The following is a 23,753-nucleotide window of genomic DNA, read 5'->3' on the forward strand; positions in this document are numbered from 1 at the left end:
TGAAAAGTGCAATGACAGCCCTGATCTTAACAGAGAAGGGCACAATTTACTGGACTAAGGGCCTCTTCTCTACCCATCAGTTGTGTTCTATCACATTTTAAATTCACTTGAGCCATAGAAACACTCATCCTCTTGTGCCAACAAGAAGAATTTCTGACCCCAGCCATTAACTGCTGTTTCTCTCAAACGTGTAAAGACGCCCTTTACACATTTGTTTTGGTCAAAATAAGTCATCTTTAGCTTACATAGTACATCCATATCAACCTAAATAATTTTGACCAAAAACATCTAGGAAATATTCATACAAACCTATCAGTTAGCAGATCTAACTGGATGATTGTTGCCTAACCAGAGTATCTGCAATTAACATAGAACAACTCTGAACTAAAACCTTGTCTGTGCTTTTTCCCAGAATACAGAAGTTAGGAAAAAAAAAAAAAAAAGAGAAAAAAGCAGAAGAAATAAGCAACAAAAATTACACTATCACAGTACTTAATGATTATGGAATTTAAAGTAACTGAAGCTTTGTTAATAATAACTCCAAAATTATACATGCTTTTTTACCAATTTGAGCTACTGAAATCTATTTCTATAACATCCAGTAGTATATTTTCCGAAGAAAACAATCACAACCAAAGCAAAGCACACATACCTCAAAAATAGGAAATCCATAATTTAAACTACATGAAGTTCTGCTTACTTTCCTAAGCATGAGAAGAAATCAATGTTTTATTGATGTGGGAATTACAGAAGTTGAATACTGAGGAGTTTTTTTAAATTATGCTTAAAAGCTTATATTGGTTTCTGCTCACTTTGGCTTACATCTTTACTGTTGTGTGTTTAAATCTTCACTGTCATCTAGTCCAGCCTCCTGCTCAAAACTGGTCCCGGTACAGCAGGCTACTCAGGAACTTGGCCAATCAAGTTTTGAATATCTCCAAGGATGGAGCACCCACAAACTCTCCGGGCAACTTGTTTTTCATATTTGACCATCTTTATAGTGAAAGGTTTTTTCCCCCTATGTCTAGTTTGAATTTCCCATGTTTCATCTCATGTCTGTTGCCCCTCACCCCACCCTTGTGCACCTCTGAGAAAAGTCTTCATCAGTCATCTCTATACCCTCCAACCAGGGTGCTAGAAACAGCAACACCACCTCCTTTAACCTTCTCCAGGCTGAACAAGTCCAGCTCCCCTCAGCCTCTCCTTGTACGGCGATATGCTCCAGCCCCTGACCATCTTGGTGGACTTCTGCTCAACTCACTCTAGTACATCAAAGTCCATCTTCTATTGGGTGTGGGAGAAGGCACAAACCTGGACATGGTATCCAGATAAGATCTCACAAGTGCCACATAAAGCAGCAGAATTGCTTCTCTCAACATTCTGGCTATGCTCTTGCTATTACAATACAGTGTGCAGTTGGCCTTCTTTGCTGCACAGGCACATGTCTTCATAAAGCTGGCAAATGTTTTTATAATGCTGAACAATTTATTTCAGTTCTCTTGTATCCTCCTCGTGTTAGGAAGAGAGATACTTCGTTTAGTTATCAAAAAGGTGAGTTATTCCACAAAATGTCAGCATATATCAAAGTTAAAAGGTACGTATGCTGCAAGTTAATGTCATCGTACTGTATTTCATACAAATGCTTACTTCCAGCATTATAAACTATTTATACAATCCCCATGGTCTGCACTTTGTCTTATGATTCCCAGTTAGTCCCACCCAATCACCTTTCACTGTAGGTATTTGGTTTGAACACTGCATCCAAACAAGTAACAGTTGTATTCGTACAAATTTTCTGCTGAAATGATTTTGAAAGCAGTGAGACAGGAAATAAAGTTTCATGTGAAATAATGATTCAGCACCCAGCTAGAAGCTGGGTATAATCAATTGTGTCAAATATACTCGACTGAGTGCCTAATTTACAGTCAAATAATGAAAAAGTTGGCTGAAGACCTGTAATGCCTTCCCTACATGAATGTTACAGATATTAAAAATACTAAGCTCCTACATTTGCAGCTTTCTCAAAAAAAAAAATACTGAAAGATATTTTGGAGCGTGCTGTAATTCACATCGATGACCAAGGTGATCACACAGGGTATTCTTTATTATCAAATTTTTGATAACTGAATGAGGAACTAGACAAGATTGAGAACTTTGCGACAGAAAGAATCATTGTGTTGTTACAGTGATAGCTGGCAGTATAATCTGAGGTAAAAAACAAAACAAAACAGATGTACAGAACAGCAGAATCCATTTCTACATATTTTCCAGGAATCACCAGCCTCACGCTTCACATCTTGAAAAAAAGAGACTGACCTTATAAACCACAGCAAAGAACAACTCCTAACTTCTACTCTGCTCCAAATTCTCACCATTCCAAAATACAGAATGTGAATACAATTGCAAGGAATTGTGTGAATATAGCTAGGAAATCAGTACTATAAGATACCATCCGGACCACCTTCCCCAATACAGGTATAATGCTAAGCTTAGGTAAGAACTTGGCTGTAACTGTCAGAGGGTGGGCTGGAAATGGAAGAAGGGACAGAAAGTTTATACATACACTGAGAGTGGATTGATCTAGATAGTAGTAGAAGTGCATAATCACATTCTAGTTTGGGGGTAGTATTTGCAGAGCCGCCTTAAGTTGATGTCCCTAAGAATGGGGCATTTATACAAAGGAAGTTTAAAGTTTAAAAGATACCTACTGGAAACACAACTCTTTCCTTGTACACTTTTGCACTTCCTTAACAATAAAGGTGGCATTCCTGAGCTATGGCTTCTTCTGAAAATATTTTCCAGCCTAAATATTGAACTTATTCCACAGTAAGAAAATATGAACTTTGTGCAATGGGCTAGATCAGCTATATTTGGTGACAGGAAAAACAAGAATGAAAACAACGAAATCTTTACAGCTAAATACCCACACTAGGCTTGTCTGACTCCATTGGAAAATATCAGCAGATTGAAAGCCAAATTTATCAAGGTCAAAAACCACACAAACCTTTCTGACTGGGGAAAAAAAAGTGTGCAAGCACTGACTTGTATAGTACTGAAAGCAGTCGAGGGGAAAAAAAAAAAGAAGTTTTCATATGGCCCAGACTTGGTAGCTTTAGGAGATACTCTTCAGTACCTTGCATTCTAGGTCCCTAAAAAGAACTTTGAAGTATCTATTGCATTTACATGCAAAGAAACCAAACCAGGTGACCCTCAAAATCAAATCATACCACACAAGAACTTTCCAGATTCAACAGCTGCTAATCACTCCTATTTCTGTGTGTTCACCACCCTTTTTCTTCCATAAAAGACTGAACATGTGTTTGGAAATACCTAATAAATTTGTGTCAGAGTTCTTTTCAAATATTGTGAAAAATTATAAGAACCAAATAATTCTACTACCTATAAAAGAACAGAGTTTCAAATTCTTGTTTAATAAATATATGTGTGTGTATCTGTCTAACTCTGTCTCAACACACATCTATACAGTTCTAGCTCTCTTCTCTTTATGGCCATTACTGTCTGAACTAGTATAAAAACAGCCCTTGAAATTCAAGGATTTCCAATAATTTGAGCAGACTTCTTCCCAAAGTTTTTCACAGCTACTGGAACAAAACAAATATCCCAAATTATTTTTAATGCTGCTGGCCTATGGTCTTTATTAATCACAATGGATTATTAAAGAAGAACACAGACATGGCTTGTTCCAACTAAAGGAAACCTACAGAAATTATATTCTCAAGATATCACTGTATTAACACGGCCCGAGAACAAGTCACATCTGTTCAGCCATGGCTTGGTTTCACTGCCTCTCATTAAAGTAAGCAACCACTAAGATATCTTGGCATTCATGATACTGTTGTCTACAAAGGAAGGAAAAAAAATGCTAAAATGTGCCTTAAGCAAAGGACAGAGCAAAGCTGACTGGGCCAGAAGCCAGCAGTCAGCACTGTGTACCAAGCATACTAATGCAAGAATTTGGGGATCATGTGGCACATGTGACATTGGTTTCTACAATTATGAAACGTAATGAACTGTTCTTCTGATCAGGAGGTGCAGGGACTCTGACAATCAGGAACTGCCACCTCCCATAGGTAGGACTCTTACATAGAGTGCTCCTTTTTTCTTCAAAAAATATTCAGATGAGCATTAGGGTAAAAATCTAGAATTCTGCTGTGGTTTTCGGCCCTGTCTTATCTCCTGAGCAACCTTGAGCAAGTAGTGATCTATTAAAAGAGTTTTCTTGAAAATTCAGATACAAAGACTAAATCTATCCAGAGCTGTACTGGCACAGAGTGTTAAAATTAACTCCATGCTGGCTACATGATGAGGTCTTTTGCTTGTACCAACTTCAACAGTTGGTGGAGCTTTACTGTAGCTACTGCTTACATCCTAAATTTCCAAGAACATCCACCTCACAAAAAAACATGAATAATTGTCTGCTAGAGCATCTAAATTAAAATAATTGTCTGAAATTTCATCCCACTACCCACTGACTATAGATAAGAATATAAGGAGACACATTTCTTCTACATGAAGATTAGCAAATTATGGGGGTATGGTTTCAAGAGCATAAAGCCATCTCATAGCTACCTTCACTTTTAGTGAGTTTTGGGTTTCGGTTTTTTTTGTCTGTTTTGTTTTCTGTGGGTGGTTTGTTGGGGTTTTTTTGTTTGTTTCTTAGTGGCGTTTTTTTTTTGATTGAGTAATGAGCTGAATCCACTTATCAGACAACAGGAGGAGGCCCAGAGGCTTCAAAAGGGATGGTATAGATTGCAGGCATGAATGAGGAAAGAGATCTACCTTTTTAGAAGCTATGAACCATTAAACTCAACTCAGGCATGTCAAGATCAGCTTCCTGAACTGGTCATTACACAATTCAGGACAACTTTTACTAGTGCAAGAAAAATAACGGAAACAAGGGAAACCAGACAGCAGCCCCTATTTAAGCCAGCTCAAATTACTGTGTAAGTGCATCCTTGTCTCTTCACATCTGCAGTATATATTAATTTGTACGCTATAGAGTTCAGTAAAAAATTTCAGACTCTTACAAACGCTAGCAACCAATTTTAAAGTCGCATTCATCATTGGTTCTGTAACAACTGAGACAGCCTTCTCTCACAGTTATGATATTCTCACAATTATGATATATAATTATCAGTTATGATAATTAATATAAATTGATTTTCCACTCGTCCAAATCTTATTTCACTTAGAGATCAATGTTGTTGCAATGTTTAGGTTCTGAAAGGAAACACACAGTAGAACAAGTTTAAAAGCTAGAATTTAAAGATGTATAAGCTTTTAACTCTTAAAAACTGTCTCTGCTTTTCCCAGCACATACATTCAGATTGCAGGCACAAATGCTTTAAAAAGTTCCTAAGATGTATCTGCCTTTCTGCTCACCCTCTCTTGAAGAAGTTCCACAACTTGTTGTATACAATCATTCACATCACAGGAATCAGTTTTCAGCACAAGCTCTGGGGCTTCTGGTTTTTCATACTCAGAGTCAATCCCAGTAAAACCTACAGAACACAAGACAAAAACCTTAAGTGACTTTTTTCAAAAGATGACTCCATTTTAGCATTGTTCACAGACAGTTTTCTAGATGTAAACCAACACAACAGGAAAGCGCACAGAGTTTTAGCTCCCTTAATAAAGGATTTCTTAGGGAAATCAACAGTTTTTTTCTTCATCAGACCATCTGCTAATCCTACTACATGACTGCATCAAACTTCAGCATTCTGCAGCGCATATATAACTTCACCAACAAAAATGTGCTATTTGTTTTATACTGTGAATAAAGAAAGAAGCACTGGCAGAAGAATTGTGCACATCAACCCAGTTAGTCAGCCATCAGCTGTCCATTATTAGCTGTGATTGTTGGCTTTGGTTTTTTTTTTGAAACACAAGGCTTGATGTTGAACAACCAGTATATATGTAAATTTACTCATGCCACCAAGCAGTACTCTGAAGAGTAAGGAATTCCAACACCTATTACATTAGTTTAGCTAATATACCCATCTTATAGAATCATAGAATGGCTTTGGTTGGAAAGGAGTGTCAATATCATCAGGTCCAACTGTTAACCTAGCACTGCCAAGTCCACCACTAAACCATGTCCTTAAGTGCCACGTCTACACATCTTTTAAATACCTCCAGGGATGATGACTCCACCACTTCCCTGGGCAGCCTATTCCAATGCTTGATAACCCTTTTGGTGAAATTTTTCCTAATATCCAATCTAAACTTCCCCTGGCACAACTTGAGGCTGTTTCCTCTCATCCTATCATTTGTTACTTGGGAGAAGAGACCAACACCCTCCTCGCTACAACCTCCTTTCAGGTAGTTGTAGGGAGCGATGAGGTCTCCCCTGAGCCTCCTTTTCTCCAGGCTAAACAACCCCAGTTCCCTCAGCCACTCCTCATAAGACTTGTGCTCTAGACCCTTCACTAGCTTTGTTACCCTTCTTTGGACACGCTCCAGAACCTCAACGACTTTCTCATAGTGAGGGGCCCAAAACTGAACACAGGATTCGAGATGTGGCCTCACCAGTGCCGAGTACAGAGGGGACAATCAGTTCCCTAGTCCTGCTGGCCACACTGTTTCTGATACAAGCCAGGATGCTGTTGGCCGCCTTGGCCACCTGGGCACACTGCTGGCTCATATTCAGCCAGCTATCGATCAAAACCCCCAGGTCCTTTTCCACCAGGCAGCTTTTCAGCCACTCTTCCCCTGGGGTTGTTGTGACCCAAGTGCAGGACCCAACACTTGGCCTTGTTGAACCTCACACAACTGGCCTCAGCCCATCAATCCAGCCTGTCCAGATCCCTCTGCAGAACATTCCTACCCTCAAGCAGATCAACACTCCTGACCAACTTCATGTCATCTGCGAACTTACTGAGGGTGCACTCGGTCCCCTTGTCCAGATCATTGATAAAGATATTAAAGAGAACTGGCCCCAATAATGAGCCCTGGGGAATACCCCTCGTGACTGGCTACCAACTGGATTTAACTCCCTTCACCACCACCCTTTGGGCCCGGCCATCCAGCCAGTTTTTTACCCAGTGAAAAGCACACCCATCCAAGCCACGAGCAGCCAGTTTCTCCAGGAGAATGCTGTGGGAAATGGTGTCAAAGGCTTTACTAAAGTCTAGGTAGACAATATCCACAGCCTTTCCCTCATCCACTAAGCAGGTCACCTCGTCATAGAAGGAGATCAGGTTAGCCAAGCAGGACCTGCCTTTCATAAACCCATGCTGACTGAGCCTGATCACCTGGTTGTCCTGTACGTGCCACGTGATGGCACTCAAGATGATCTGCTCCATAACCTGCCCCGGCTCCAAGGTCAGACTGACAGGCCTGTAGTTCCTGGGATCCTCCTTCTGGCCCTTCTTGTAGATGGGCGTCACATTTGCTAACTTCCAGGCAACTGGGACCTCTCTAGTTAGCCAGGACTGCTGATAAATGATGGAAAGTGGCTTGGTGAGCACTTCTGCCAGCTCCCTCAGTACCCTTGGGTAGATCCCATCCGGCCCCATAGACTTGTGTGTGTCTAAGTGGCATAGCAGGTCACTAACCATTTCCCCTTGGATTATGGGAGCTTCGTTCTGCTCCCCATCCCTGTCTTTCAGATCAGGGAGCTGGGTACCCTGATAACAACTGGTTTTACTGCTAAAGAATGAGGCAAAGAAGGCATTAAGTACCTCAGCTTTTTTCCTCATCCTTTGCCACTATGTTTCCCCTCACATCCAATAAAGGATGGAGATTCTCCTTAGCCCTCCTTTTGTGGCTAATGTATTTATAGAAATAATTTTTATTGTCTTTTATGGCAGTCGCCAGATTAAGTTCTAGTTGGGCTTTGGCCCTTCTAATTTTTTCCCTGCATAACCTCACGACATCTTTGTAGTCCTCCTGAGTCACCTGCCCCTTCTTCCTAAGGTCATAAACTCTCCTTTTTTTCCTGAGTTCCAGCCAAAGCTCTCTGTTCAGCCAGGCCGGTCTTCCACACCAGCTCGTCTTTTGGTACATGGGGACAGCCTGCCCCTGCGCCTTTAAGATTTCCTTCTTGAAAAATCTTAAGATAGCTGTTAATGTAAGGTAGATGTGTGTGTTTATTATAGTTATAACAACTATTGTCACAGACTGTACAAGCTACTAGTGACACTTGTTCTGGCCTACTTAGGTAGCTATCTGCTTTGAAACAGAGGAGATTCTAACTAACCATGCATGAATGAGAAGGAAAAAATCAAGCTCAAAGGCAAAGTATGTAGGCACTACAAGTCAGATCTACAGCAGAAATATCAGCTGGGCTACAGCAACTAAATATCTGTATCCCCTAAAATTGCAAATGCAAACATTGAAATTCGAGTTTTTCACTTCAGACAAATACTCTCAAAATTAGTAGCTTAATTCCCCATCTAAGAAAAAGGTCAATTGCTGCATTACCCCATGTGATAAAGAAAGGCTGGCATCTGTTCCAAAAACTGTATACTTTATAAGTATCTAATTACTGGACCAGTGGGAATAGGGGGCAAAGAAAGTGTCCCATTACTATTGCCAGAGAAAACGAAGATAACAGTTGCTGACATTCCTTGTGAACAGGCAAGTTCATTTAATTTTCATCCTTCATATACCAGATAGGTCATAAGATAGAGCCACTGCTAGACCCACTTGTAGCTTACTCAGGCACTGTATACCTGACTACCACTTCTAAAGTAACACAATTCCATTATGGGGCTTGTAAAATTAACAAAATATTAAGGAAGTTATATAGCACAAAAAGATTCTGTACAGAACTGTATCTTTGTATCATGCCATCTCAAGCCATCTTGCTTTGATTCTGACCAAACCTTAGTTCGGCCTTATTTATTCCTGGTCTTCACGTGATATATTTGGTAGTACTAGAAGTATCAAGCAACCAGTCATGTGGAATGTCTTAGATTTCTTGAATTTTATATCACTTTTGATTAATGGTGAGTTCATCATTACAGCATCTGCAAACTCAGCCCCTGAAAGTGATTACTTTAAAAACTGCTTTGCTTCTTAATACAGGTAAAAAGTGCTACCATCAGCCTCTACAAACTATAAAATAACAGAGCAAGGAAGCACTTGAAACAATATTTGCAATGAGTGACCACATATTTAAGCTTTTTTTATTGCGGGCTGTACTTAAATCTCGACCTGAGTGTGGGGATAGGACATTTACAGAGGCATTAGCATAGAACCCTAATTTCAAAGTAAAAGTTAGTCTCTTCAGAAGTGTTCTTAATGGTCTTTACAGAAAGATGGTGATCATGTTTTACTTTTTGGAAGAAGTTAGTAACTCTTACTAATGCTCTAAAGTCTTTATAGAGTTTAGAGAGAATCGGGCTCTTCTTTTAACTAGTCAATGGACACACAAAGGAGAGAGACTAATCTCAACCATAAGAGCTTGCAATACAAGCCATGTAATCTGCTCAAGGTTTTTCGATGTGAGGATAGCCAGTTTTGCCCTTTTACTGTCCTGTGCATTTAACTAGTCAGTTGCATGAGCTAGGAGTCGGTCCCAATTTTCTGCTTGGTCCCGTCCCCAGTCCATGCTGCTTTTAAGGGTGGTATACTCACAGACCTGAGCATACCCATTTATGTGGAGTCAAATTACACCAATGTTTCACTTATGTAGAAAGGATGTGACTACATCTAGGTTCACCTTTAATTTCTCCAGCCCTGGCTTTCTTATAGAGTCCTTTAACATCTCTCTGCTCACAGACATGCAATGGAGCATCCACAAATACTTCAAAAAAAGGCAAACTTGCCCCTTCATGAATTCGTCTGGCATTATTACGATCCTGAAAGAAAACAGAAGAAAAACCCTAAAAGGTTGCACCCACATATTATTATTGTCTTTCCACTTTTGAAGTTCATTTTAAAGAAGCTGATAGTAAAATGTAAACAAGTTTTCCAAGTTTGAAAAAATAAACACGATTTGATCAACTGATGCCCTGCAAGCTACATCAGTTTGGCTAAAGTCCATCACATGGTAAAAGCTGACATGAAGATCTGAGATATTTTACATTAACCTGATTTATTAAAAAAAAAAACAACACAAACCCAGGCATAGAGTGTTGAATTTTCTATACCTGCCTCTATCTTAGGAGTTACATCCCCAACAGTTACATCTGCCCAGCTCACTAAAGTCAGAGGAGGTATTACCTGCTGCTCCTGACATGATCACCCTTCTCTCCAGAGCACCAGGTTTCTCTACATTAATTAATCTGACAAGACTTGCATACTCCAAATATTATTTTATTTGTATGGCTTGCCAAGCATTGAAACAATTGGTGAATTTCATTTAGAGAACAAAAAACTTTCAAAAAAATCCACTAACACCATCTCTTACTAAATATGGTTATTTTTCCTCATATCTAAAGATTCCTATTTTACTGCACGATCTTGAGTTCCCCAAATTATTATCAGAAGCACTGTTTGTACCACTATAACAAAAGAAATAGCACCTTCTCACGCTGTGAAACATTTGAGCTACAGCCTGTGGGTCATTCTTCAAGTTAGTTGGTGCTCACACATCCTTTTTGTCTCTCCCATACATGTTCTCATACACAGATGAAAAAAGTCTTCACAAAACAATGTGAACATGGATTTAGCTTAATTTTCAGTATTATCTAATGTCATGCTGAATACACAGCATGAAATAAAGTAAACAGAGCTATGGGCAATTAAACATTTTTCCCTTACGTCACTTGGTAAAAATACTGCTCACACCATCCATTCACTGAAGAAAAAGTCGCTTTTAAAAACAGTTTAACCGAGTCTTCAGGTTAAGCGTATACCTAGTCTTCATATTTATAAAGTACTGGAATTTACATGGATCAAACAAGACACTAATTTTAAGACTCTTTCTTGGAGTATCATTTGGGTTTGTTCCCAATATTAGGCTAATAATTCTGCCTAATAGACTGAAAGACAGTTCCAGTTATAGGACTAATGTAAACTTTTTTATATTTGAGATTAATGTTTCTGAAGTTTGAGTAATCATCTCTGGAAAGCACAATGTCATTAAAAAAACAAGCAAGCATTTGATTCTGGCTGAGTTCAGCAAGGGATTTCTGTAACTAAAATCATTTAGCATTTTGTATTTTCCCTATACTTTATCTAGAGGGTTTTCACATTTACCTGAGTATAAGGAGAGATGAAACTAGTAATGCACACCAAACCAGCATCTGCAAACAGTTTAGCAACCTCAGCAATACGACGGACATTTTCTTCTCTGTCTTCTGGTGTGAAACCCAGATTTTTATTAAGGCCTTGGCGAATATTGTCACCATCCAATGTGTAGCATGGAATGCCATGGCATACTAAATACTCCTCCAGTGCCATGCTCACTGTAGTCTTCCCAGCACCAGATAGACCTAGAATATTCAATAATATAAATATATATTATAAGCACAGAAACAAGTTAGGGCAAATTGTAGTACATGTACCACTGCTAGTATGAAAAGCCCAAAGTGCCAGGCATCAGCAGCAATGCCTTTTGGAGATGCTTACCTGCAATATAAGCCAAGTGCCTTTTACACAGATAAAAGGTATAGGGAGAGTAAGGCACAAAGTTAAGTGTGCAATTAGGAGCAGATAAAAGAGTAGGGCCTTGAGAGCTGCTGCTGCTTAGAGAGGTGGTGCACACTCCCCAGTGCTGCTGCTTGCAGTTGTTCTTACCTGAGCAAATTAAATTCAGAAACCCAACAGAGAGTTAAGATGTTACATTTACATCAGAAGAGGAAGACCTCACACTGAAGTGAATTTCAGTCAACAAAAGAAATGGGATCAGATCAAAACACACTCTGTTCTTACTCCTTGCAGAATAACAGCACTGAATTAGACACCACACACACAACAAAACTCACTCAAGACTCACACACAGCAGTCATGCTCCACTAACAAGAGAGCATTAGCAACAAGCAAAGACAATTTTAAGATTAAACTTTAGGCCAGTTCAGAATCTTCTGCAACAAACCTTTAAACAATTGAGAAGTCTTGCTGGCACTAAAAAGTCTACTGTTTCCTTTAAATGGGAAATACATTTAAATAATTTTCCAGACTAGGTTTCAGTTTATCTGGAGCACATGCTTCAGCTTATACAGAGCAATCAATTCCTAAATGAGACAAAACTCAAATCTTCATAAGATGACATTAATCCTTTGAGTAAGAAAAAAAAAATAAGGGCAATGGTAGTCTAAAAAAATAGCACTAGTGGGCGAAGAAAAAATGTTTTAACCTTTATTAGTGGTAGTTAAGATTTATTCTAGCTTTCAGAGAAAGAAGCAAAAAAAAAATCACAAAAACCAGCAGTTTAGTATTACTTCTAAGACCTTTACAGCAAAGGATTACAATCATGCTAACAAGCATGTTCTAAGAAAACACAAAGTGCAAAGGAAACCTTGACACCTGCAATACTTTAGGGTAATTTAAAGAAGAGGAGTCATTGCATTGGTTCCTCCTTCACTCAGTTAAATATCCAGAAGATCCAGAGCAGTCTACTGAAAACATAAGAAAATGTGTATCCCAGGATGAGTCCTGCATAAGAACTTAAGTCAACACCTCTCTCTCTCAAGAAAAGCCCCCACATCCATCTCACAGATTTCAGTATGGTTTGGCTCACACTCAAAACTCTCAAAAAATTGCAGAGTTGTGAATAATGACGTATCACCATCTACAAAAAATATCTACATTTTCTTGGACAACTGAAGTTTCTGGTGTCAGTGCTTACCTGTCTACAGGATAAAGCTGAATGTTATGACTTAGGCCAGAACCAGCTTCCAAAAGGGGATGTCCTCCTCTCTCGCCCTCTCCCCTCTCCACTTACACCATCCTACCTCTATTATTCTGCCACCTCTGGTGCCCATTAGCCAACTCAGTTTGCTAATCTCCCCCCCCCTCACCTTCCCCCCCACCTTTTCTGTGTGTGTGGGGAGGCTGTGTTAAGTTCACTGATGATTTAGCAAGTTGAATCAGCTCACGGTTGGGTTGGGCAAGCACTAAAGCTTGTGCAAGACAAGAGAAGAAAAGCAATGCTGGAAACAGAACAGTCTTCTTTTGGCAGCCATTAAGCACACCTCCATCCTAGAAAATAAGCATGGCAGTCCAAACTAAGATTTCAGCAACTTCACCATTTACTCTTCACTTGATGCAGTCTTTGACTTGCCATTTTTGTCCCCACATCTAGCTTGCTATTCACTCAAATGTTCTAGCTTTTCACACATCATTTGGTCTCCAACGTGTAATGAAATGCAAAAGTTAAGGTTATATAATAATGAATTTTAAAAACAGCTTTTGAGTTGACAAGTCTTTAAAGTAACTTACACTCTCAAAATTGCATATTGTTTTACACATGAAAGTAATGCTTTTCCATATTTTTGGTACTCGATAGCACATGACACTCATTAGAATTTAGCTGTCAAATAAAACTTAGCTTAAAAATGAAAAGTGATCTCTGAAATTACTCTCCATACACTCTCACCCCATGAGCGCTGGTGAGATGAGAGAATCTTGAAAGGAATATACCACCATTTCAGCTTTTATTCTAAAACCTAGCAGAGTTTTCAAGAGTCATGTTTGCGCAGTTCTAGAATGGGTAGTATTACTTACTTCAATATTTACAGTCCATTTCACTCCCTAACATTAATGCTCAAACATCTTCAATAACCTAGCTTCCCCAACACACTCTTCTTAATGCCTTACAGCCTACTTTTCTGTATTCTACTACCACCCTTCTTCCTCCTGAAAAAAAGGAAATTGAGCATTAAGATTACATTTGTTTAAAAAGAATGATGATTGGAGAATGTTGCCATGTAGATAACTGAGAAAACATTTTTATCATGACCTTTTTCAAAAGGATATTAATGAATTACCAGGAGAAACAGAAAGGCAGCCTACCAGATCATTTGAGCATTGAGAGACAGGCTGGAGCTACGTGACAGAAACAGGGAGAGAAAGGGCTCCATTCTTTTACCAAAGAAATATACGACAGCAAGCTACTGTACCAAATCTGTTTGGAATAGCTCTCAGCAATTTGTTATCAACTACTGCTTTACCTTTCACACACACTCATTAACACTAGTGGAAACAAATTTTACTTAGTGTAGTAAGTTTCTCTAATACTCTGTGAAGATGTTTTGTATCACAATACCACAGTGTTCTAAATGGTTTACAAGCTAATTAAATAACACATTTTATTTTATTTTATTTTTTTCAGTTTTAACTGAAAAAAACTCCAAAGGAAATATGTTAAAGCTTCCAGAAACTTCGAAAGACAGAACAAAAAACTCCCCTCACGGTTATGAAATGAAGCTGTCTTCCAGAATTTACTTACCCCCTCTTTTTACAATCAAAACAAACCAGTGAAAAAAACATGGTGCTGATTTCAAAAATAACTCCCTGTATGCATTGCCTCAACATGCAAGTGCTGTCCAAAGGCATAGGTTTATGTTGAAATGTTATTTCAGTCCAAGGAGACAAGAGCATTCCAAAGAGAAGAGACCTTTACAGAAAAGATTCAGAAACACAGACTCTAAAAAAGTTAGGTTTCACTTGTTAATAGGTAAAAGGGAAAGTAAGAAGAGCCAGAATTGGTTAAAACACAAAAAAAAATACCCATACACTCTAAAACTCAACCGGAATTAAGCAGCAGACAGTGCCAAATAAACAATGCTCCTAGAGCACTGAACAAAATATGTTCTCAAGTTACTATCTGTCCCAGAGCAATTTCTTGCTAGTCTACCTAAAAATAGCAATAAAACTGCATCAAAGTCTTGGATTCCACAAACATTCAACTTTGCATGAAAAAAAGGAGGTACAGCTAAGTAGCTTTTCGGAAGACTAACTAAAACAAAAGGATCCTCAGAAATCTGTGACTGTACCTGTTAACCAGACTGTGCATCCACGAAAACCACTTCTTGTTCCTACCACTTGGCCTCTCTTATTCCTGCTGACATGATGAGCTTGATAGGTAACATTGGTTGCCCTCTGCATTCCCTGTAAAAGAAGTTGATTAGGTCTTTAACTTCTGAGAGAGTGAGCTGGCAAAGCATACTAAAACTTACTCACAGGCACAAAGAAAGACTTGGAGACAGACCAATGGAAGTAAAAACAATACCCAATTCATCAACTGCAGCATAGATCAAAGGACACAAAGGAAATTAGAAAAGCCACCCATAGCAAACCACAGCCCTTGTGCTCCTTCTGTGAAACTTGGGATTGCCAGGTTAGTCAACTACTACTTTCAGATACAACTTGTTTAAGAAAAATCAACTATAAAAACATAGATGAACTGCTAGAGCTGCTAGACTTGACTTCTATTCAAGCCATTTAAATCTAAGAAGTTCAAATGGATTCTCTCTGAGCTAAAGGTTTTTGTCATAAACCAGCCAAACACTGGCTCATTTTTAACTCTTAAGAGACCTTTTCATTGCAAACTATGCATGTCTGGTCCAACTTCCAGTTCAGCAGACACATCTCCAAACCACTCTGCCTTTAACTATGATATCTTCAGTCTCCAGAATTGAGACAGTTATCATATATTCTGAGTGTTTAAAGAAAGTACTATGTCTAAGCGACTTATTAAAGAATCTATTTTAAAAGATGGGATTTTTGTAAAATAATTTTAATTAAAACAAAGATAGTTACAGACTTTCTTAAAACTATTTATTCATCATAATAAGCTGCTGTACAAATATCTTAAGTAAGATGACACTGCTGTCAAACACGTCTCACGATCAAAGGCGAGGGAACCCACAGGAAGATCGGTCTCAGCATTCCCTTAAGCTTTAATGGTATCTAGTTATATGAACTTTATTCATAAAAGATCAAGACCTTAGATAACCATATAGAGCACGAACAATCAAACAAAAGAGAAGGCTTACAAAAAAAGGGGGGGGGGAATTAGTGGTATATGTAATGCTGCTTTGACTTCTCTTGCTTATAAACATAGTGCAAGAGATTTGCACTATCTTCTCTTTCATCATTGTATCAGTGCTACCTGGAAAGTAAAGCACTTATGACATTTAATCAAAAAAAGAAGGGAGGATATTCATCTACCGATTACTAGCAGAGAGCTGTTCATAGTTTTAGAGAGAGACACCACAAAGCGGGGTTAACAGGAAAATGGTTCTACTTGTGGCTTCGAGAACTGCTGCTACATCATCCTTCTGTAGAAAAACACTTCAAAAGTTTATCTATAACTTAATTGGAAGTTATGAACTTTTGTGACTTTATGTCCCCACTTCTATACACAGCTGGGGTCATAGTTAATACAGACAGAAACTCAAGGTAGGAACAGATGTTCAAATTTTTAAATACAACTCCATAATTAGAGGTGACAGTCCAGCATCTAAAATTAGATGAAAACTGAATACCAACCCATAAGAAACTACCACATGCAAACAGGTTATAAACATACAAAATGAAGTTACACTTGTTGATCGTGTTATCTTCAAATAATTTCTCTCCTAAAACAAAGCTGTTTCACACACAAAGTTGGTGAAATACAGCTAACTAAAACCAGAAGTCAGAAAGTCAAAAAATCAAAGTCTTTCTTCTTATAGTAGAAACAGTTATGCGCTACATAAAATCAGAGATCTCAGCGAGCAAACGCATAAACTGTGGCATTAAAAACAACAAAAGATTTCAGCACTTAGCCTTCAAATAAAAGAAAGATACACTGTGCATAATGAACGTACGCAGCAATTCAAACCACTACATTAATAGCAACGTTCTTTCTCATTAATTCCAGTTGTACTGTATTGTACCAGACACTGGATAAACAGAATACAGTCTCAAAGCACAGTGCCCATGCCACTGTCTCAGGAATCTCTTTTACGTTAAAACATAAAACCACACACGCTTTGCTTTTGACTCCTGTCAATGAGTCTATTATCAGACTCAAATACTTTGGAGGTCAAATGTCTCATCCAAGGAGATTTCTTCCAGTCCATATTCAGTAAGTTACATCAGTTTTCTTTGTTTTCCAGAACTAGCAAAGCGGCAATGAAACTGATCAGGGTATTGCACTAGGCTTACAAAACACATGAAACCCTGAGGAAGCAGGCAAGAGGGATTCCTAAATGATGAAAAAGACACAACTTTAAAAAAGAAAAACCATAAAAGTAACGAATTAGCAGAGATGACAAATCACAGCAACGAGAAGGCCAACAGATTGCTAGAGTACAGGCACACAAGTGCAACAGCGCAGCCAGCAAGCATAGTGGTAGGACAATAATCCACCTGTACTTCAGAAGCAGGCATCTAAGACTAAAGGTTAAAGTGCCCAAACAGTCTACATGCATTCAAAAACACACCCGTCCCCAGCAGCCCCACCTTTTGTTTATGTGCGCATGCACACAAACAAGACAGCTCAGTACAACTCCTGGGCAAAGTAGTAGCAAAATCCTCCTTATCTTCCAATAGAAAACAGCTTTTTATAGAGGTGCTCTAAAGAGTTAATAATTTAGCAAGTCATTCTCTCTTGCCGCAAAAAAAAACCTAGTAATGTTTCCTAATCACGTCCACTTTGCTACTAGATGATTCACTGCCACCACAGAGCACCAAAAGCTGAACATTGGCTCCTCAGCAACATAAGTTTTTAATTACTATGCCTGATATATACACTTACTACAAATATTGATGTGGCACAGAAAAATACTCAGGAGCAGAAAACAGTGGCTCACATTGGTTGTGCTCTTAAATTATTTAGCCAGTCCTCAAATTCCTGTACATAAAATTTGTTGAGTATCAACTGATGAAATTAAATGACCATCCAACATGATAGCAGAAATAAAGAACAGTCATTTCCTTTTATGCTATATCAAAGCATCGCTCACCTTGAAGATCCATTTATCAATGTTAAAAGAAATGAAACATAAGAAAATGAGTAACAGAAAAACTCAGTGTGATGAGCAAGTACTCGTTAAAAAAAGCTATTTTAAACTTCTTAGCCTAATTACATTCACTATAATAGTCGCTACTGAAAGGACACACTAGATTTTCATAAACGAGCTAATGAAAAAAAGGGCATTAATCTCGAAGGCCTATTTATCTGCTTTTTTTACAGCAATCAGAAATTTCCTCTCTGACTTGCTCGCAAAAATATTTCTTCCACCCTGTGTTACATATTAAGTGCTTCCGCACTACTTATACAAACACTGCATTTTAATATTCTCCCTCCTACTCACCACGTTAAATAGAAATAATGCTTCAGTCCACTGTGTTTCATCATAACAGTAATGTCAACTGAGAATGCCGACATACCCTTCCTTTCTTCTCCTCAACTACGCTAGTTTGTTTCTCACGTGAAATCTGAAGTGCCATAATAGGCTAATATCTTTGTACTGAAGATAAAAAAAATGGATTATTAAAGTAACAAGCCTTTCACAGATCTGCACTGAAAAGCTGTAATGATAAGCGAGCAAGGAAGGATGACTTAGCAGCTTACTTGGTTTGGCATAAAGGTAACCTTTTAGCTTTGCAGGTAGTTGACTCAGGAAACGAATACAGACATCTAAGAACTATGGGAACAGAAGAAACAAAGAAGATGGGGGCCAAAAGGAAATACTAACTCTGTCAATTTCTCTATGCAAAGATTTGCTGAGATAGGCCTGAACCATATTTTTTTTTTTATCTTATTCTTGATGTTTTGCCCAATTGCAACTATAATTTTTTCCAAAGCCAAATCTGACTATCAGTGCCAAACACCTTTGATGTTAAGAACTCAGATCAGATATCCAGATGAAGAAGAGCAAACCCAAGTTGCAATGCCAAGATCAAAAGACAGCAGAAAAAAAAAAAAAAAGAAAGATTATTGCTTATTTGTTTCAGCGTTAACAGACAGTGTCTTCTCCCGGGTAACAAGTGATAGGATGAGAGGAAATGGCCTCAACTTGTGCTAGGGGAGGTTTGGATTGGATATTAGGAAAAATTTCTTCACCGAAAGGGTTGTCAAGCATTGGAACAGGCTGCCCCAGGGAAGTGGTTGAGTCACCATCCCTGGAGGTATTTAAAAGATGAGTAGATGTGGTGCTTAGGGATATGGTTTAGTGATAGAGTTGGTAGTGTTAGGTTAATGGTTGGACTTGATGATCTTACAGATCCTTTCCAACCAAAATGATTCTATGATTCTATATATACTCAAGAAGCTGTGACTAATTCCATATTCTTCTGCTCCAAGACGACAGTGTTGATACTCCAAGCTAACAACTCCCATGAGCTAACAATAGTAACATATCCAGCATCACCTCTGAAATGCAGTCTTATCTTTAATGCCTTTCCTATTTCCAAGTCATCTCAGATATTTGCTAGGCCATTTGCTAACTTGCTCACCATGTGCCTCTTATAAGCCAGGGATACCCCAATAACAACACATTTTTATGACATTCATTCTTCAGCACTGATAACTCAACCAAATGATAAGTTTCTTTTTCCCCCCAATAGCCAAACATCAACTCAAGCAGACTGAACATTGCCCATTTTCTTTGTCTACATACAAAAACAAGCAAGGAGAACAGACACAATTCTAACATAAAAATTCAACTACCATGGAAGCTAAAACAATAGCACTTCACCTGAGAGTTCGTTTGTTCGCATATTTAAATGAGGTTTCAGGACCTGTTCATCAAAAGATCTGCCAGGAATGCCTTCCAATAGCTACTTTCTCAAACTCTGGTTTGAAAATTTGTGCTTTGATTTGGACAAGTGTGCTTGGGAAAGAAGGGCAAGCCCAGAAATTACATCTGAACAAGATGCTTTACAGTTATTAAAAACCTAACAATTGACCAATCCATATTTTGCCATAGCTTAGAGCATTTTCTCCTACTTACAACAAAAATTCTTACTTTTATCCTTACTACTGCCCTCCAGAACCCAGTTTGCCACAGTGATACTGATACCATAAGGCATCTAAACACCTTTGCATGTAGCACCACCCGATCTGCCAAATGCATGCTCTCCTGCCACTTACAGACTAGCTCATCTTTGCCAGATGTTCTAATGCTGGGACAGTTTCAAAAATCACATCAGCAGAAAGCAGCCATAATCTTCTACAGTACCATGGATACAAGCAAGTCAGTAATAACCATACTATAAGGAATATATCTTCACTTGACACTTTCTGCAGTAACAGCATGACCAAAAGCAGAGACAGCTTATTCACCAGTGCTGGAGTGGAGTCATTGGCTGGCATCAGAAGGAACAGACAAAAACGAAGTCAGAAATGTCTCTGCTGAATGTGCTCTCAGAAACAAGAACTGGAGCGAGTTCTTGTTAGGAGTTACATGCAAAATGATGCAACACCTCAGTCGTATTAGGACTTCGAGCTACACTAAAGAAAGTGTTCCACAAGACTTCATAACAAGCTAGTGTAATGGCAATATTTGTGTCCATGTTGTGTGCTGCTCTATAACTTGGAGTTTACTGTGCTCAGAGGTGGGCTTGGCAAGGCGATTTCCACAGACAGAGGTGTATTTTGGATACTGCTGGATGCCCAGAGAAAGTCTGGAGGACAAGGCTCTGCCTACTCTCCTAGCTGCTGCCAGTTCCATCAGGGTATAATAGGCTGCTTTGACTTTGCTCTCAGCTGAACAGACGCATAGTCGGAAGTGCCAGAACATTTGGCTGTGGAGCATGTGAATCAGCAGCATTTTTTTTCCTGGTGAAGCTTATTGGGTTATAAAGAGCATTTCAGCTGAGGTCTTTGGAAGAAAAAGCGAGAAGCGGAAGACTTCCTCTGCTTGCCACGTAACATAGAGGGGGTTGCTAACCTCAACTGAACTTAGCGAACAGCTAATGTCAGTTAACTTTTTTTAACATATAATTTCCCTGGTTTGGACAAATCCATCTTGGCTTTGCTTCTGACAAATTAAATGATACAGAATAACTTTTGAATACTTTGTTACCCCCACCCAGACAGGATCTATTTCACTATCTTTGCAACATCTGATTTTGTCTTTTCCTCATAGAAATTGAAAGAATGTAACTTACCAATTACTCTCTTATGTAAACAAGTTTGAACTTGTACACAGGGAAGAGGCTCGGACAGGCACAACATCTACTGAACGCTCTTTAGTACAACACCAACTCGCCTGTTTTCCAGGCAACTGTGAGACTCTTTTCTTCTTCTTTAATAGACCTGTCATTTTAATAAGAAAGTTGTGGCCTGTACTACTCACAGCAAGACTTCAAAGACTGTTTTACACTGTTACTTTCATATCAAATGTTTTCTGGGCCCTATCTCTCATCTGCTTCAGTTCAGCATTGTTTGAAAGAAATCATGCTTTTTTTTTTTTTTTCACTTGTCATGCATCATCAAAAGTATCAAATGTTCTCAAAGGCCTGCAGTGTACCTTCTAAATAGCTGCATTTTGGTCTTCACTGCAAACTGATCTTTCCCCATCTTTATGAACAAGAATGAAGCTTTAGTTAGATTTTTTTAAGCCCTGTCTCGACAGTTTTCCACATAACACCCACCATACAAAGAACCTCAGTCTTCGGCCAACCCAGGTTTATGAATGGCCACATTGTACATCGCATTCTTAAGTCTTCCTTCTTCCAGAACGCTGGAAGCTGAGGGCTCAGGATGGGATGAAACTCCCAGACCCCCGGTCCCCTCCGAGGGGCTTCCTGCCCTTCCCCACAGGCAGCCCCCGCCTTCCCGAGGGCAGCGACGGAAAACCAGCACACCGGCACCGGGCGCAGCCGCCCCCGGGCCGGCCCTGCCGGGCTCCATGGCGACGCTGCCCTCAGGGAGCCCGCGCGCGCCCTCCGCCCCGCATCCCTCCCGGCCCCGGGCGGGCGGCAGCGAGCGGGGCAGGGAGCACCCGCCGTCCCGGCTGCCGCCCACTGCCACATCACCACGGAGCTCAGCCGCTCCTTCCTTCCTTCCCTCTCCTCTCCCCCGCCCGCGCCCTACGCCCACCTACCCAGGGGCGCACCGCTCCCCGCCCGCCCGCTCACCCAGCTCGGCACCCTGTTGCTCAGCTTGACTTTCTTGCACTGGCTCTCGGGCAGCTCCATGGCCGCGGGGGCAGTGCGAGGAGGAAGGGAGGAGGAGAACGCGCCTTCCCCACTGATGCTTGACGCGGATGCAGCCGCCGCTGCCGCCGGGGAACTGTGCTGTGCGCGCGTCCCCGCCCGCGGCTTGGCCCAAGGTGGTGCAGGGAGGAGCCCGCCGGGAGGGAGGGAGGGAGGGAGACAGGGAGGTGGGGGAGGGAGGGGGGGGATCGGAGCCCGGCCACGCGCGTGCGCCGATGCCGGACAGCCACTTCCGCCGCTGCCGCTGCCGCTGCAGCCCGCTGCTGCCCCTGCTGGGCGGCGGGCCCGGCGCTCGGCTACCGGGCAGCGCGCTTCATTCCCGGCCACTCAGCGCTACAGCGTTACACTCGGGCGGCGTTATGGAGGTATTCTCTCTTGCCTGCGGTGCTGTGGATTGCGCAGTCAGTCCTACGCGTTTGGAAGTGAAGTCGACTGCAGCAATAAGAGGCCGTTTGCCTGCTGCTGCTGCTGCCAGGATCGCGCAGCTGGCACCAGTAACCCAGCAGCTCCTCGCCTTCTCCAGCTACGGCACAGAGGTGGAGGAGAGGCTGTCCTGCCCCTGAAGCCATCAGGAAAAGTTGGGGAGGGGGGGCGAAGTGGCTGTCTCGTTTTACGGTGACGTGGCAAGCTAAAGACATAGGCAAAGCAGAGCGCTCCTTCCCCTGCCTTTGAAGAAAGACAGGGTGATACCAGACGGTTTAGTAAAAGCAGGCCTCAGAGTAGGCCCTGAAAGGCCTACAGGCCCTAGGAGGCCTACCCTGTGTAACCTTTAGACAGAATCAACTTTCCTGTCATTAGTTTTCCTTTCATGTAAAATAACAGTACGTTCTGAAGCTAACTGCATGTTTTGTAGATAGGGTCTGCTTCTGGGACTGATAACAGAGTTCTAGTCGTCACAGATTCTTGCTTGTGCTTAGTCTTAGAGAATCCAAGGTCTCTGTTAAATTCCTCGCTAATTATAAAGAAGGGACAGAGATAAACACGACTCTGAACAACATCTTTGTAGTGTCTAGATTGACTTGATTCACAAGCTCTGGTGCCAGGAGAAGAGATAAATCCTGTAAGAATCAGAACAGTATCTTCTCCTTGGAGCCACCTGCATGTGTCAACAAAAAGGCATCGACCACGCTTGCACAGAAGCAGGGTTATACAGCGGACAGCATCGCTATGGGGGGATTATGACCACTAGAGACCCCCAGAGACCACCCAAGACCCCTTCCCCAATTTAGTACGCATGCGCAAAGACAATTACATAATATATTAGCATATGCATAAGGTTCCTTGAAATAGGTGGGCTTTTCTTGGAATTGTATGAATATTCATTTTTCTATAATGTATATAATGAGTGTGCTTTTGTTCTTAGGTGTGCATGTTAGGAGGAGAGATCCCCCATGCACCCAGCGCTGCAATAAACACAATGTCAGCTTTCTAAACTATCATTTGGTTTGGAGAGTTTTCTTGGTTACTATTTTCTGGTAACAAGGGCTTTGCTGCAAAGCTTGAGCTTGGAGGTGATGACCCTCCTAGAAGCAGCACAGTGGGCACTGGTGGTGATGTAGTCATGAGTGACTTGGAAGGCAAGGATTGTTTCATTTAAATCGCCTACCTTGCAAGGATTTCCCCAACAAACAAAGCTAATCCTATGCTGCCTTCTAGGAAATGTCTTGTGAATAAATGTATTGTGA

General features: G+C 40.4%; 1 protein-coding gene across 2 annotated transcripts in view; it reads right to left on the minus strand.

Annotated features, from left to right (window-relative positions):
- Positions 1–22,199, minus strand: part of PAPSS1 (3'-phosphoadenosine 5'-phosphosulfate synthase 1) — a 49,923-nt gene extending 27,724 nt beyond the window's left edge. The window contains exons 1-5 of one of the 2 annotated variants that reach the window (XM_068403087.1): positions 21,991–22,199; positions 14,910–15,024; positions 11,170–11,405; positions 9,689–9,827; positions 5,404–5,522 (exon numbers count right to left, since the gene is read on the minus strand). In XM_068403087.1, the coding sequence (XP_068259188.1) occupies positions 5,404–5,522; positions 9,689–9,827; positions 11,170–11,405; positions 14,910–15,024; positions 21,991–22,050 (669 nt within the window). In that variant the 5' untranslated portion in view covers positions 22,051–22,199. Of the gene's footprint in view, positions 1–5,403; positions 5,523–9,688; positions 9,828–11,169; positions 11,406–14,909; positions 15,025–21,018; positions 21,084–21,990 lie in introns of those variants that run through there. The other variant, XM_068403089.1, reaches the window with a different exon arrangement.
- Positions 22,200–23,753: the final 1,554 nt, after the last annotated feature.

Source organism: Nyctibius grandis, chromosome 6, assembly GCF_013368605.1.
Source record: "Nyctibius grandis isolate bNycGra1 chromosome 6, bNycGra1.pri, whole genome shotgun sequence".
In the NCBI taxonomy this organism is placed as follows: Eukaryota; Metazoa; Chordata; class Aves; order Nyctibiiformes; family Nyctibiidae; genus Nyctibius; species Nyctibius grandis.